Source organism: Amblyomma mixtum, chromosome 6 (genome assembly GCF_055824585.1).
Source record: "Amblyomma mixtum isolate Tamu chromosome 6, ASM5582458v1, whole genome shotgun sequence".
NCBI lineage: Eukaryota > Metazoa > Arthropoda > Arachnida > Ixodida > Ixodidae > Amblyomma > Amblyomma mixtum.
This window is the reverse complement of record NC_143017.1, coordinates 99,208,084-99,224,621: the sequence shown is the minus strand read 5'-3', so window position 1 is coordinate 99,224,621 and position 16,538 is coordinate 99,208,084. Positions and strand designations below refer to the sequence as shown.

The window sequence follows — 16,538 nt, the reverse complement described above, 5'->3', positions numbered from 1 at the left end:
CCTGAACATCTTTTCCTACCTTTTTTATTATTTTAATAAAACTACTACCACCGGTTGAGCGTTCCTAGACTTCTGCGGGCAGGCGCCTCTAATTATCATTCATGATTTCAGCGTTCCAGTAGTTTATGTGGTTGGAGGAGCAATTGCAGCGTTGGTGCAGAAGTCGACCCCGTCAGCGGAACGCTGCGGGCTTTTCACCTCTCGGTCCAGCTATACATGTTGCCTCACGTACTTTTCTTTTTTTTTACGTAAGTGCTAATAAATAGTATTATTATTATTAGCACTTTCAGGCGTTGCGCGAATTTTTGATCTAACCAAATCCTTGCCGCAAAAAAATGACTTTTCGAAGCTCCTATTCACATAAAACCATACCATGTTAGTATTTAGGTGTCCTACATTCATCATGACCAATGCCCCTGTACTGTTTTCAAATAGATACAGTTTGCCGTGACCTCCTCAGCACCCAAGCAGCCTTTGTGGAGGCGTCACAGTTTTTTGTGACCTGCATAGCATTAAATGTGGTCAGGAGCAAATGCTAACGTAGAACCTGAAGAACGCGTTTCAGCGGCCTTGGGCGCATCGTGCTGCAAATTATCGTCACACGCGGTAGTGCTTCCCGTTTAGTATTTATAGGTCGACTGTTTAGTACTCGGTTCACAGAAAAAAACAATGACCTTGAGTAATTACGTGATATCCTGACAGAGGTCCTGACCCGGCAGCCGTGAGAATTGTGTTTGCGAATTTCTCACGGCACTCGCTTCTCATTGGCTGTGCATTGTCACGTGAAAGATGTAAAACAAAGAACCATTGTGAAAGAGCTTTTCCCATCATCTGCACTGCACATATGTGCATTTCACACATTGCAGGCCTTTCGCAGGGAAGTGAGCGTGCAGAAATTAGGCATTACGAGAGGAGAGCAGGAAACAGCTCTGGATATCCTACAACGCATGGTGTATGCAAAAAATGAAGAGGCTTATGAGGAGCTTTATGCCACGCTGCGGACATCAACAGCAACTCCAGTAGTGGAGTACTTGGACACCAACTGGCACTCCATTCATGCAGAATGGGTAATGGGTATGAAATGGGAGTCCGGGAACTTCTTCAATTCAACAAATAACCGAGCTGAAAGCATGAATGCAAAGCTGAAGCAACTTGTTGAACTTTTCAGCTCTCTTGAGATGTTTGTTGAAAAGTTCCTTTCAATCATCTATGCTCAACGAAATAAAAAAAAGAACGCATAAAGCAGCTGTTATGCTACAAAAGAGAATAGTTGTGCCAAATGAAGACGAGGCCAGTGAACTGTATTCAAGGTTGTTAGCACCGTACGCCTATGATCGCGTTCAAGCGGAATTTTCTGCATCTATCGCCGTAAAGAAGAGTACTGATGCACTGGCTGAGGCAAGTAAATTCTGTGCTACGGTGGAGCACTGCACATGCCCTTTCAGGAAAGCTATGTTGCTGCCTTGTCGCCATATTTTTGCCCTCCGAGAGTCTGCAGGTCGTTTAAAATATGACAGAAACCTATGTGCTTAACGGTGGTGTTTAGATCAGTACGTGGAAGGTTGTGGCATGACAGCCACTGATGATTATGGTGGACAGCCAGTGCAGGTGAGCACTCGGAAAAATAAAAAAATTCTTTCTGCGCACCAGAAATTTAGAAAGGCAGCAGCCATTGCATCTAAGCAGGCAGACCGTGCATCAGAGGGCTCAACAGCAACATTCACAAGGAGGCTGAAAGTTCTAGAAACCATTCTGGAATGTTGGAATGCTGGGAATGAAGTTACCGTAAATGAGGTAGTACAGCCGGAACAGTGCAATCAGCAGGAGTTCTTCGATAATTGTGAAGAAAGTATTCAGCCTGAACAATTGCAACAGGAAAATGTTGAGACGCCGATTGCACTGGGCACTAACACCAGGCCAGATATGAGCAGCGCGCATCTCTCGCATGAAAATGGTTCACTAGCCAGCTCTGACACTCCTGAGGTTGCCTGTCAAGGTCAGCAGGGAATTGTTGGAAATTCCAATTCATTGTGTACAAGTGCTCAAGCAGAAACGAGGGACACACATTTGTCACGTGAAGAGGTCCTACACGGCACAGCTGACACTGCTGCGTCTTCTGGCTGCCAAGGTAAAACCGTCCAGGATGCAGACACACTGGATATGATTAAAGTGCCAGCTCCAATGAGAAAGTGTGGTCGGCCAAAAGGGCAAGTTTTGACCGTCATTGGCTTGCCAAAAAAACGAAAAAGGACTGACAGGCCTTATGGACAGCTTACTGTGAGGGAGAAAAAACTGAAAGTGTTGACGTGGCTAACAGGGGCAGGCAATGCAGCTGATGCCATGAAAGGGAAGCTTCTCGATGAAGACTCAGTCGAGCAAAGGCTTGAATATGTCCATAGTGGTATTCGCAACGACTGTGTGGACATCAAATTTGTGCGGCGTTACTTTACCGAAGATGGATGGCAAGCTGTGGAGATGGTTGTAAAAATCAAAAAAGAGCAAGAGTGGAAGTGTAGTGAGTGCAGCACAAATTTAGAAGATGAAGACTCAGTAAGCTGTGACTGGTGCCTGGCTTGGAGTCACCTGGCCTGTGTTGGACTAAACAGCCAACGAAAGACCAAGTTATGGAAATGTACAGTCTGTAGCAGCACAGCGACAAATCAGTAATTGTCGTTATGTTTGCAATTGGAAATTGTGTGAATAAACTGAAAAAACTGCCCTCATCAATGTAATGCTCCCTTGTAATGTCAATACTTTGAGTGGCTGACTCGCTTCTCTTGGTCGTCAAAAGACTTCTTTTCTACGCAGGCTGCCTAAACAAGGCACACGGCGACGTAATTTACTTGGAATAAAATTCTGTGCCATCGAGGATGTTTGTTTCACTGGAGTGTCGGTACCTCCGTCAGGATATCATGTAATTACTCAAGGTCATTGTTTTTTTCTGTGAACCGAGTACTAAACAGTCGACCTATAAATAGTAAACGGGAAGCACTACCGCGTGTGACGATAATTTGCAGCGCGATGCGCCCAAGGCCGCTGAAACGCGTTCTTCAGGTTCTTGGTTAGACGAAAACTTCGCGCAACGCCTAAAAGTGCTAGTAATAATAATACAATTTATTAGCACTTACGGAGCAAAAAGAAAAGTACGTGAGGCAACATGTATGGCTGGACCGAGAGGTGAAAAGCCCGCAGCGTTCCGCTGACGGGGTCGACTTCTGCACCAACGCTGCAATTGCTCCTCCAACCACATAAACTACTGAAACGCTGAAACCATGAATGATAATTAGAGGCGCCTGCCCGCAGAAGTCTAGGAACGCTCAACCGGTGGTAGTAGTTTTATTAAAATAATAAAAAAGGTAGGAAAAGATGTTCAGGGTTCACGGCTGCCGGGAGAGAGCAACAAAATCTTAAATTATCATTTGATCACGCACAGCCGTAAAAATTGCGTTGCCGAAATTTTCACGGCTGCCGGGAGAATAACAAAATCTTATTCTACCGGCAGTTATCATGTGACCGTGTACAGCCAATCAGAGGCGAGTGCCGTGAGAATTGTGGGAGCGGAATTCTCACGGCTGCCGGGAGAATAGCCACTCCCTTAAAATTTTCATTTTGGTTCGAAATATCAAAGTTTATAAACGCGCCTTTGAAGACTCATTAAGTTAGCGTTCTCACGTTCTGCATTGATAAAATGACGTCACTAGCAGTTCTAATGCAGCAGACAAAGACGAAGATTGCGTATTATACGATGTAGAGAAATCTAACATTATACCAGCAGCGATACCGTGCTCATAAACGCCATTTGATAAATGTCCAATGCGGTAAGCCAAAAGCAACGAGCTTTCATTTCACGCTCGATATTTTGAGCAACAATGCTGATTCATAAAATTTAAAAACTTTACTCTTCTTCGATGCTGACGGCTTTCAGTTTCGCGATATAATCCTGCGCGCTAAAAAAAATTAAAGAGGTAATTAATTGTTTTGGTTAATTCAGTCGCTATTAGTTCAGCTATATCACATGCATAATATCCCCCATCCACAATCCACATGCACAGACCACGCCGACGTATATATCAAGGTTCTTCAAAACTGAAATCTGCACACACCAAAATAAAAAAAAATCACTCCGCATATTAATAACGTTCATGAGGAACGATAGATATCTTCACGACATAATCATGGCATGGTTGTAAGTTGTTAAAATATCCAAAAGTTTCATTTTCTCATTATTTCTGCAAAAAATAATTGATCGTGCATTTCAGTTTCCGCGGTCCACAGAACGAGCCGAAAGGTCACGGCCGAGAGGGCAGATCGTGCATGAAGCGACGTGCAACGAGAGTGAGTGTGAAAGGCAAGAGGAGGAGGAGGGGTTGCCAGTGGCAGCGATGTGAAGTGGTGTCTACCGCGCCGTGAAGCTGCGGCGCCGCCCGGCGCCCAAGTTGACGGCATCGCCCCTCCCCTCTCGCGGTCCCCTCGAGCCGCGCTCCACCGCGAGCCGGAAACGGGCGTCGCGCTCAGTCGGTGTCCTATGCGCGAGGGAGACGCTGCGGTAGTTTGAGCAGCGCTCGCCGCCGTAGTTTAGCGCGCGCTCGAGCGGCCGCCACGCCCCCTTCCTTTCTCGGGCTGGCCAAGCGTTGTCCGCCGCCTCTGATCGTCCGGCACCCTCGTTCTCCAGGTATATCCACCTGCGCGCGTCCAGCGTTGAACCACACTGGCAGAGAAGTGAGAAATCGGCAAAACCCTGGGGTTTGGCTCTCGGCATGGATAGGCACGACGTTTGAGGAGAGTTCGTGGCCGACAGACCGCCAGCATGACTCGACCGAGGAACCGGCTGTTACCTGCGCAGTGGAACTCTCTTGGGTAAGCGAGAGATCGAGTATCTGCAGTCGCGCGTAATCAGTTTACCAGCTGACTCCTATGGGTCGCGGCAAACTGGGTTAAGCCACTTTGAAGCTGGTGGCTAAGTATTACGTCATCTGTCCTTTCACCAGAGTACTCTTTGGCTGCCCGTTCATTTCTGAGGCAAGGCAGACTGCAGTCGCAAATGGCTATAGAGGAATTACTTTTCTGAGTTCATTTGTTGAGGCTATTAGTTGCAATTGTCACGCTGTCGAACGGCACTTAGAAAATTGGACCGCACGCAGAGAAGTGATAAACCATGGGCGTGACCTAATCTAAAGCGAAATAGGTTAAGCAACGTGCAATCACGGTTATACCCAGAGGACGAGCGATAGCATTTTGCCAATGGCTCGGGCCAAATTTCGAGCTCTCGATCGTGTCGGACACGGTCATTTATGGTTGGACATCGATTCTGATCCAAATCGACCGAGGTCAAATTTCGGGAGTGGCTGTAATTTTGACTGGAGAGTCAGCGCGAAAGCACGAATTTGTGCTATGCAGCAGACGACGATGAGCGGGCAGTTACGTTTGACACAGAAAAGGCGCGAATGGGAAGAGGACAAGAAGGAACGTAAAGCAACAAGACAGGCGCCAAGTATCAACTCAGGTTTATTGCACCACTCCCTGCATTTGTACGCAGCACTTCGCCGCATCTCAGAAGCCAAACACAAGGAAAGTCTTTGGCTTTCCTTGTGTTTGGCTTCTCTGATACGGCTGGGTGCTGCGTATAACTGCAGGGTAGTGGTCAATAACCCCGGTCAAGGACGAATTTTTCTTTAACTACAAAGTTTCTGAGAAAGCTGTATAGCTTCCTTGCAGCCGTACGGCTGCGCTCGGGTGGATGTCAATGAGTAATTACTCCCTTATTATAAATACAGGATGTGGTGAAATAAACCTGAGTTGATAGTTGGCGCCTGTACTGTTGCTTTACGTTCATTCTTGTCCTCGTCCCACTCGCGCCTTTTCTGTTTCAAACATGGCTGCGAGCCAACTAGCCCAAACCAAAGTACTTCTAGAGCATATTTCTTCTGCACTGGGCCCTTTCCTGTTTCAAAGTTTCCTCACCCACCTGTCATCGCATGTGCTAACCTTATTGGTCTGTCCACCTGCCAGTCACGAGTTCTCGACTTTCCTTGAGTTTGGCTTCTGTGATACGGGTGGGTGCTGCGTACAAATGCAGGGAGTGGTGCAATAAACCTGAGTTGATAGTTGGCGCCTGTACTGTTGCTTTACGTTCATTCTTGTCCTCGTCCCACTCGCGCCTTTTCTGTTTCAAACATGGCTGCGAGCCAACTAGCCGAAACCAAAGTACTTCTAGAGCATATTTCTTCTGCACTGGGCCCTTTCCTGTTTCAAAGTTTCCTCACCCACCCTGTCATCGCATGTGCTAACCTTATTGGTCTATCCACCTGCCAGTCACGAGTTCTCGACTTTCCTTGAGTTTGGCTTCTGTGATACGGGTGGGTGCTGCGTACAAATGCAGGGAGTGGTGCAATAAACCTGAGTTGATAGTTGGCGCCTGTACTGTTGCTTTACGTTCATTCTTGTCCTCGTCCCACTCGCGCCTTTTCTGTTTCAAACATGGCTGCGAGCCAACTAGCCGAAACCAAAGTACTTCTAGAGCATATTTCTTCTGCACTGGGCCCTTTCCTGTTTCAAAGTTTCCTCACCCACCCTGTCATCGCATGTGCTAACCTTATTGGTCTATCCACCTGCCAGTCACGAGTTCTCGACTTTCCTTGAGTTTGGCTTCTGTGATACGGGTGGGTGCTGCGTACAAATGCAGGGTGTGGTGCAATAAACCTGAGTTGATAGTTGGCGCCTGTCCTGTTGCTTTACGTTCGTTCTTGTCCTCGTCCCACTCGCGCCTTTTCTGTTTCAAACATGGCTGCGAGCCAACTAGCCGAAACCAAAGTACTTCTAGAGCATATTTCTTCTGCACTGGGCCCTTTCCTGTTTCAAAGTTTTCTCACCCACCCTGTCATCGCATGTGCTAACCTTATTGGTCTATCCACCTGCCAGTCACGAGTTCTCGACTTTCCTTGAGTTTGGCTTCTGTGATACGGGTGGGTGCTGCGTACAAATGCAGGGTGTGGTGCAATAAACCTGAGTTGATAGTTGGCGCCTGTCCTGTTGCTTTACGTTCGTTCTTGTCCTCGTCCCACTCGCGCCTTTTCTGTTTCAAACATGGCTGCGAGCCAACTAGCCGAAACCAAAGTACTTCTAGAGCATATTTCTTCTGCACTGGGCCCTTTCCTGTTTCAAAGTTTCCTCACCCACCCTGTCATCGCATGTGCTAACCTTATTGGTCTATCCACCTGCCAGTCACGAGTTCTCGACTTTCCTTGAGTTTGGCTTCTGTGATACGGGTGGGTGCTGCGTACAAATGCAGGGAGTGGTGCAATAAACCTGAGTTGATAGTTGGCGCCTGTACTGTTGCTTTACGTTCATTCTTGTCCTCGTCCCACTCGCGCCTTTTCTGTTTCAAACATGGCTGCGAGCCAACTAGCCCAAACCAAAGTACTTCTAGAGCATATTTCTTCTGCATTGGGCCCTTTCCTGTTTCAAAGTTTCCTCACCCACCCTGTCATCGCATGTGCTAACCTTATTGGTCTATCCACATGCCAGTCACGAGTTCTCGACTTTCCTTGTGTTTGGCTTCTTTGATACGGGTGGGTGCTGCGTACAAATGCAGAGTGTGGTGCAATAAACCTGAGTTGATAGTTGGCGCCTGTCCTGTTGCTTTACGTTCATTCTCGTCCTCGTCCCATTCGCGCCTTTTCTGTTTCAAACATGGATGACAGCCAACTAGCCCAAAGCAAAGCACTTCTAGAGCGGGCAGTGCCGCCGGACGGAGCAGATGAAAGTTCATGAAGATGACGCTCTGTAATGCACAGCGCGAGAGTGCGGTGCAGTTTAACAAGAGGCGTGTCCGGCTCAGGCGATAGCCTAGTGGGCTCGCGCAGTGTCCTGTGTGTTTCCGCCGCCACAGACTCGACACAGAGTCGTGGACTGATTTCTATTTTTCTATCTAAGCACATCGAAGCTTGTCAAGGTTGAAAGTTAATTTGAGACAACCCTTATAAAAATGGTCTATAGACTTCCTATAGATATTGTTTTCTGTCTATTCATAGTCTACAGACTGTCTATAGAAAAAAGTCTACTAAACGTGTATGGTCATAAGTCTATAGATTGTCTATAGACTGTTTAAGGCATTTGTATTGCCTATAGACTGTTCTTTAGGATTTGTCTATAGACTTTATAGACAGGAGCCTATAGACACTCTATATACTGTCTAAAACTTTTTTGTAACACGTAATGTTAGTCGTGGTTTTTGCATCGAGTACAGCTTTTGTTCTAAAACCTCGGTGGTTCTTCTACCGTTACCATGATATGATCACAGCTTAATAAAACAGAAAACACAAGTAAGACGTGTTTAACACGGTATAACTTTTTACGTGATCTGGGGATAGGGAGCTTAGAAGGGAGAAGAATTCGACGGCGTTTCGCACTGCAAAATAACATCGAACTCTGTAGTGCCTAAGCGAAAGTAACTCGAGCATATACGAACAGCATCACCGCCGCTCTCGGCCGCGCTCTGTTTGAGAAACTGACGAACATTCAAGATTACACGCGGGGATCACCTATGACAATTTCCAATGGCATAGAAGTTGCAAGCGGTTGCAGTCATTCGAGGTAAATTTGCATGCATCTTGCATGAAAACAAGGCGATAAAACCGCGTTGCCGATTATTTTATTTATTGGGTACTGCCAGCCTGGATGTCAGGCAGGAGTGGGTGGTACAGAGTAAGAGAGTACACAGTAATACAAAGTACATTCAGTGCAGCAAAAGAAGGCGTCAAAATAACATGTACATCACATACAAAGCAGGAACTTAAAGATAAACGCTAGGTTAAGACAATGTTTAGGTCGTTCCAGGCGCGGACCGTTCGCGGGAAAAATGACGGTTTAAATAGATTTTTCCTACATGAAAAATCATTATTTTATTTGAATAAAAAGATCGCGTTTGTCTCCAGGTAACAGACTGAAAATAAGCATCTTTATTTATTCCAAGTTGATTATGATAAATCAAGTAGAACAGTTTTATTCTTTCGCTGTATCGTCTTTCCTGCGGCGTCTCTAGAGTGGCCGTTTGCAAAAGCGCTGATGAGGATGTTTTCCAACTGTACCAATTATAAATAACCCTGACACATTTATGCTGAACATTGTGAAGTTTGGTAATATTGATCTTTGTGTGTGGGTCCCTGTCGTGTCCGGTCGCTGTGTTGAATGCAGCGAAAGACGCACACGGTACTTTTAGACTTCGTTTATTTAAAGCCGATGAGGGTGCGACCAGCGTCGACCGAGGCAGGAGCCGAACTGGCCGCCCGAAGAAAGGAGGGAGCTGAGAAGCGTCCACGGGAGGGAGTGGCTTCCCAGAACAGGAGGAGGGTGCGGGGGCGCACCGTGGGGGGGCATCTGGTGACAGCGTGCGACGAGGGGCAAGTGTCGTTAGGAGGAGGATTGAGTGGTCGTTAGGAGGAGGATTGAGTGGTCGTTAGGAGGAGGATGCGAACTGTCGTTAGGAGGGGGCGCACACACACAAAAGCAACAAGGGAACACAACACTTCCTTCCCCCTTAGAAAGTTGCCTGGTATCGTGCAGGGGGTCGGCGCTCACGCGTGGAGGCGCGCTGGCTTTGTGCGCTCGGGGGAGAAACACTTGTAGGCTGGCTGTTGTTCGCTGTGTCTCCTAGGTCTGTCCTGGGCGAAGTCTCTTTTTCCGAGAAGAGGTGCCAGGCTATGTGGGAAGATGGTGCACGTGTTCTCTCCGCTGGCGGACAGCTCTCAGACGGCGTCGTAAATCTACGCAGCTGGTTGAGATGTCGGCGTGCTACTGTGCCATGTATGTTGACGAGCCAAGAGCGCAGGCCTATGCGTCTGACAATTGTAGCTTCCTCCCAGCGTGGCTTTTTCAGAAACTGTCGGGCGAGGACGCGCTGCCCCTCATTAAGCGTGCCGCAGCGCGGAATTGCTTTTTCTTCCCGGAACGTCTCTGCCTTTGGCTCGGGGAGGATGGCTGTGAGCTGGGTTCGCATTTCACGCTCGAACATCATTTTCGAGGGGGTCTCGCCTGTTGTGCTCTGAACCGTCGTGTGCTGCTTGAAGAGAAAGCGCGCAAGGCGGCGCTGCAGCGAGCCTGTCTGATCTCTTTCAAGGGCGCGTTTTAGCTCGGCTACGTAGCGCTCGGCTTGTCCGTTTGTCGCTGGGTGGTAGGGGGCCGATGTAACTGATGAGATCCCGTTGTCGCGATAAAACTTGAGGATCTCCGCAGACACAAACGGTGTTCCGTTGTCCGACACTACCTTGCGCGGCAGGCCGAACGTTGCAAATAGTGATCGGAGGTTGTCAATGACTGCTGCCGAAGTCGTCTGTCCCATTTGCCTTATCTCAAGCCACTTTGTGTAGGCATCTACGACCACAAGGAAAGTGCAGCCCTCAATTGGTCCTGCAAAATCAATGTGCAGTGTGTGCCATGGTGTGTCTGGCTTTTCCCATTCTGGGACAGAAGCTTTCGGCGGGGCGCTCCGGCTGCTCTGGCAAGGCTTGCATTCTCGCACCACTGTTTCGATGTCGTTGTCAATGCCAGGCCACCACATGTAGCTTCTGGCACACTTTTTCATTGCAACGATGCCCCGATGTCCGGCGTGGATGAGAGACATAGCTTGTGCGCGTAGTTCTCTCGGCATCACAACTCGGGACCCAAATATGATGCAGCCGCGATGGGTGCTCAACTCTGTAGCTCGCCTGCGGTAAGCGTCGAAGTTGTCCCCTTTGAGTTTATGCACGTTGCCTTGTTGAACAGCTGTGTAAACTAGCCGGAGAGCTGCGCACTTCTGCGTAGATGCTGCAACTGTGCCTGCTGTAAGCGGAGGTTCTGGCAGTGCTTCGAACATCAGAACGTCTCCTGGTGGAAATGGTTCGTCAACAGTTGCGTCTAGTGGCAGACGGCTTAGCGCATCGGCGTTTTGATGTTTACTCCCATTGCGGTAGACCAGAGCGTAGTCGTACGCTGAGAGTTTGATGCACCAACGTGTCATTCGCGGAGACAAAGTTGGTGGCATAGGCCTTTGTGGTCCCAGGATGCCCAATAGCGGTCGGTGATCGGTTATAAAGGTCACCTTCCGGCCGGCAATGTACTGGTGAAAATGTGTCGCCGCGTAGACGATGGCTAGCCCTTCTTTGTCAAGTTGCGCGTAGTTGCGTTCTGCTTGCGACAACGTACGTGAGGCGAAGGCGATGGGAGCTTCCCTTCCTTGCTCGTCAGTTTGCGATAGAACCGCGCCGACTCCGTACGGTGATGCGTCGCAAGCCAAAAGCAGAGGCTTCCTTTCGTCGTAGTGGCGGAGGACTGTACATCTTCGAATCAGGTCTTTCAGGGCATCGAATGACTGCTGATGGCGTGGCGACCATGTCCATGTCACATCTTTCCGAAGGAGTTGGTATAAGTCGTTGGCCACGGTAGCTCTTTGTTCCAAGAACCGGTCGTAGAACGTCAAGAGTCCGAGAAAAGCCTGTAGCTCCTGCTTGTTTGTTGGAGCTCGTGCTTCTGTGATCGCTCGCACTTTGTCCTCGGTAGGGTGAATGCCTTCCGCATCAATTCGGTGTCCCAGAAATTGCACCTCTGGCACCGCAAAACAGCACTTCGATTTGCTTATGCACAAATTAGCGTTTGCTAACCTTTCGAGAACGAGCTCTAGGCGCACTGCATGCTCTTCAGTGGAAGTGCCACTGATGATGACATCGTCAAGGTAGACACAAACTCCTGGGATGCCCTGAAGCACTGTCTCCATGAATTTTTGAAATATGGCCGGGGCTGCAGCTACGCCAAAAGGCAGTCGCTTGACTTTGTACAAGCCTTTCAGTGTGTTAATTGCCAATAATTCAGCAGTTGACTCGCTCACCTTCAGCTGCTGATACGCCTGGGTGAGGTCCAATGTGCTGAAGACTCTTGCGCCACGTAGTACACTGAATACTTCTTCAGGTGTCGGTAGCGGGTAAGAGGACGCTTTAGTCGCAAGATTGACGGTGCTCCGGTAGTCTCCGCAGAGGCGTATGGTTCCGTTCTTCTTGCGAACTACGACAAGTGGTGTGGCCCATTCTGAATGCTGCGTCGGCTCGATGACACCTTGCTGCTCCAGTTTGTCCAACTCTTTTTCAACTGAATCTCGGAGAGCAAACGGCACCGGCCTGGCCTTCAGAAATTTGGGTTGCGCGTTGTCCAACAACTCCAGTGTGACCGGGGGCCCTTCGTTTCCTGGAATCTCTTCCGAGAATACTCTTTCGTATTTCTCTTGCAGTTGCTCAACCATGTTCTGGCTCGGCGTCTGGTGTATGCCGCATATCATCACGCCTAGTGGAGAAAACCAATTTCTCCCTAGAAGGCTTGATCCTGTGCCCTTCACAACAAGCAGAGGTAGCGTATGGGTCTGGCCGTTGTAGTTAACCTGCACGTTGGCAGAGCCCAATAGTGGCAGATTCTGTCCTGACCACGTTCGCAGGTGCGTGTCGTCTTGTTGCAGGGCGGGTGCGTCAGATGGCCATGAAGTTCGGAACGTGTCCTCACTGATCAGAGTACAGGCTGCGCCGGAGTCCACCTCGAACTTAATCAGCTGGTGATGTACGCTTACTTCTGTAAAAATCTTCGGTCGCGTGCCGAGATTCATGGTGTTCAGGTCGTACAACACAGATGGTGTTGCTGATGTTGTTCCATGGAGATCAGATAGCGGCGTATTCTCTGAGGCGTTGACGCTGTGATTAGGCTGGGAAGGTGACTTTATCTTGGCAAGTCTCCGTTTCGTAATGCATGCTCTTTCGATATGCCCTCGCTTGTGGCAAAAATTACACGTGGCTGACTGGAATCGACATCCCTGGGGGTTGTGTTGGTCGTCACACCGCCAGCAGCGTTGTGCCTTTTTGACCGATTTTACAACAACAGAAGGCTTGCGCACCTGGTTGCTTGTCTGGTGTACCGGCTCGGTGTTCCGGCGAATCCCTCTCTGCTGGTGACCGGCGCTCTCCGCTCGAACGGCGATGTCGTAAGCTTTGCTGAATGTGAGGTCCTTCTCAGCGAACAGGCGCTGCTGCAGTGACTCGTCACTCAGTCCGCACACAAATCTGTCGCGTAACATCACGTCCAAGGGAAGCATGGTGGTGTTAGCAGAAGAAGCTGCGTCTCCCTCCTGCCCGGTAGCTGTTGTCGACAGCGTTCCAAAATTGCAGTCGGCAGCGAGCTTCTTGAGCGCGGCTACGTAGGCGCTCACAGTTTCTCCTCCCAGTTGATCTCGTCGTTGGAAGCGAGCCCGGCTGTAGACCTCGGATGGCCTTGGGTCGTAGTGCTTTTGCAGCGCTTTTACGATGTCGTCGTAAGACACTGCCGCTGGTGTGCTTGGCTGAATAAGGGCGCAGACAGTATCGTAGGTCTGCTCCCCGCACAGCGTCAGCAGGTTGGCCCTCTTCAAGGCTGGGTCTGTGATGTTGTTAGCTTCAAAGTAGAACTGAAGGCGTCCAACCCACGATGACCACGATGAGCCGTTGAATTCTGGTATCTGGTTGGGAAACCCTCGCGTAGCCATGGCTTGTCAATAGCGTTGCGTAGCGCGGGTCGAATCCACTTTCTCGTCGCCACTGTCGTGTCCGGTCGCTGTGTTGAATGCAGCGAAAGACGCACACGGTACTTTTAGACTTCGTTTATTTAAAGCCGATGAGGGTGCGACCAGCGTCGACCGAGGCAGGAGCCGAACTGGCCGCCCGAAGAAAGGAGGGAGCTGAGAAGCGTCCACGGGAGGGAGTGGCTTCCCAGAACAGGAGGAGGGTGCGGGGGCGCACCGTGGGGGGGCATCTGGTGACAGCGTGCGACGAGGGGCAAGTGTCGTTAGGAGGAGGATTGAGTGGTCGTTAGGAGGAGGATTGAGTGGTCGTTAGGAGGAGGATGCGAACTGTCGTTAGGAGGGGGCGCACACACACAAAAGCAACAAGGGAACACAACAGTCCCATACAACTGCTGCGTATTCTAAAATAGGTCAATTGAAAGACATCTATGCAAGTAGTCTTATTTCTGTCGATGATTTTCCAAGGGTTTTCCATAAGTATTCAAGTTGTTTCAGTGCTTTGTTTACAGTATACGTTATGTGGTCGTTCCATTACAAGTCTGATGTAATTATGACTGCTAAGTACATGTAATTAGTAACCTTATATAAGGCACTGTTCTCGACCGTGTAATGGAACTTCAAAGGATATACTTTGCGCGTCACGATTATGGCTACTGTTTTTTTTTTGTATAATTAATACACATTTGCCAAGTTGCACACCAGGCTTGAATTTTACGCAGACATATTTAAGAATTGCTCATCGTCGCGGCTGAATACCTCATGATAAATTATGAAATCATCTGCGAACAGGCGTACTTTCACTGATATATCGAAAGCTGTGTCATTCATAAAGAGTAAGAAAAGTAATGGTCCAAGGATGTGAATTTCTGTGCCTACGTGCCTTGCAGGAAGAGAGTCGTTTACAGAATTCCACTTTTATGAGGTCGGCACTATATAGGGCAAACGGGTAGGTGTTTGAATGTGCGCCTCCTAGAGCACAAAAATAAAGTTGGAAACATCACCACAGATGGGCATCCGGTGGCCCATTGCAAAAAATGTGACGCAGTACCGTCTTGCCATCCCCTGTTCGATAAGAGAGTCATTTTATATCGGCACCATAACGACTTGACCAGAGAAATCAAGGAAGCGTGTGAGACAGCGTGGGCAGGAGATCAATGCGTCAGCTGACCGTCTGTGGCATTATCGAAGAAAGAGCGATTTCATGGCATGACGGCATGTGGCATTTTGTTATGTTTCTTCTTCTTTCTATCTGCTGTATCAGTAGTGTATATATGCTTCTGATCTGCAATAAATCCGCTATGTTGAAGTTCGCGCCTGTCCCGTCTCGTCTTTGTCCTGCGTTCCTCCCGCGCTAAGATTACTGTGTTACAATGAATTACCAACCTGTCCAAGCCTATTCTGTTCTGACATCTTGATACCTCCCTCTCAGATGTCTTAAGACACCTTTCTGGCTGATATAGGCACTCACTGGCTACAGCATACCATTGTACCAAAGCAACTGTAGCAGCCCACCGTTGCAGTGTGATGCCAGCGGAGCAGTTCTCACTTTGCCACTTGCCCACGGAGAACCAGTTCTTCGCGTGCTGCGCGCTCTTCTTCTCGAACCACACCGTCCAACCAAAGACAACAGCGTCAAAACCGTCAACTATAACTGTAGCTGGTATGGCAAAAAGAAGCGCGCACATGTAACCGACGATAACACAGCACGATGACGAAAAGTAACCAAACATTGGAAATCAACGCTGATAAATGCGAACAGCCGCACGCAGCGAAGTCACGTGATGACGAGATACGCCGAACTTTAGCTAGCGGCAAGCAAGCTTTCAGAATAATCAAGGTGGATTGCATAAGAGCCACTGCCTACTGCTGTGAGGGAACGCGAACAATAATTTCTTTTTTTTAATGTACGCAACTGAAACATTTTGAAAACCGGCAATTATAGTGGTGTCTGGAATAGCAAAAAGACCACAGATATGTAACAAATTATTTTTCTCCTATCTTCGTCGTTCTGACCAACAAGTAAGTCGCTGGGACTCAGTTCTAGTCCGCTATCGAACCCAGCCTTCGCGACCCATGTGAACTGATTTTGCCCGTTCCATGTAGACGATGGTTATTGGTATGAACTTGCTAGTGCCATTTAGAATATTCGGTGGCCGTGAAGCTTGACGAAGCATGGTCGGACGAATTATAAACTTTAGAGTGCGTTCAGGTAAGTTTGCATTTTGAGTACCCGACACGAGTGTGAAGAAAGGCCTCTGAGGAAATCCAGTAATGTTGCATGTAGAGAATATTTATTACAAGCCGAACTATAGGCACTAAGCCCAACCTACTGGCCCCTAAAGAATCCGGTTTAGACATATCGTGAGCAAATGCAGGTGGCTGTGCCAGTTTATTGCTCAAAACGCGTTATCGTTGTTGAATTTTTCGTTTCCTTCAAAACACTTCTTCAAGATACTGCAATCTGGAGCACGTACCGTGTGTGCCAAAAACCGCACCCATTTTTTGCCACCTTTTGAGGCCATCAAGGGGCGATTTATCGAACTAAGAGCATTACCAAGAACGTTTCAAGAAGCCGATTTTTGATATAGTAAGGTTTCGTTATGTTCACTCAAAGACGAATAAGTACGCGTGAAATAAGCGCAATATCGAGCAACAGATACAAAATGACTGCTGAAAGACTCCTTGGGAAACCATGTGCTTATTGAAGGTCACGGCAAGACCAAAGTAAACACCGGAACACTTTTTTTTTCGTCTTTGCAGATAGGTCGGAAGATGCAACGCGTAGCCACGAACGCCAAAGCATCACGCATTTCTTCCTTCCCCCTAGACCGCATGAAGCCTCCCCCTCCGCTCCGACACCGGTGTCGACCTCAACTCGTGCAACATCCTGCCGTGCGCTGTTTACACCCCGCTGAAAACACAGAGGGCTAGCGTGTCTTACCGGAAATCTATGCAGGCCGGCAGTTGCCGC

The 16,538-nt window shown here is 48.6% G+C and overlaps 1 protein-coding gene across 1 annotated transcript in view; it reads left to right on the top strand.

Annotated features, from left to right (window-relative positions):
• The first annotated feature begins 4,533 nt into the window (after positions 1-4,533).
• LOC149339836 (uncharacterized) overlaps positions 4,534-16,538 on the top strand; it is a 58,293-nt gene continuing 46,288 nt past the window's right edge. Inside the window, exon 1 of the mRNA XM_089550585.1 lies at positions 4,534-4,857. Coding sequence (XP_089406711.1) covers positions 4,808-4,857 — 50 coding nt within the window. The 5' untranslated portion in view covers positions 4,534-4,807. The remainder of the gene's footprint in view (positions 4,858-16,538) is intronic.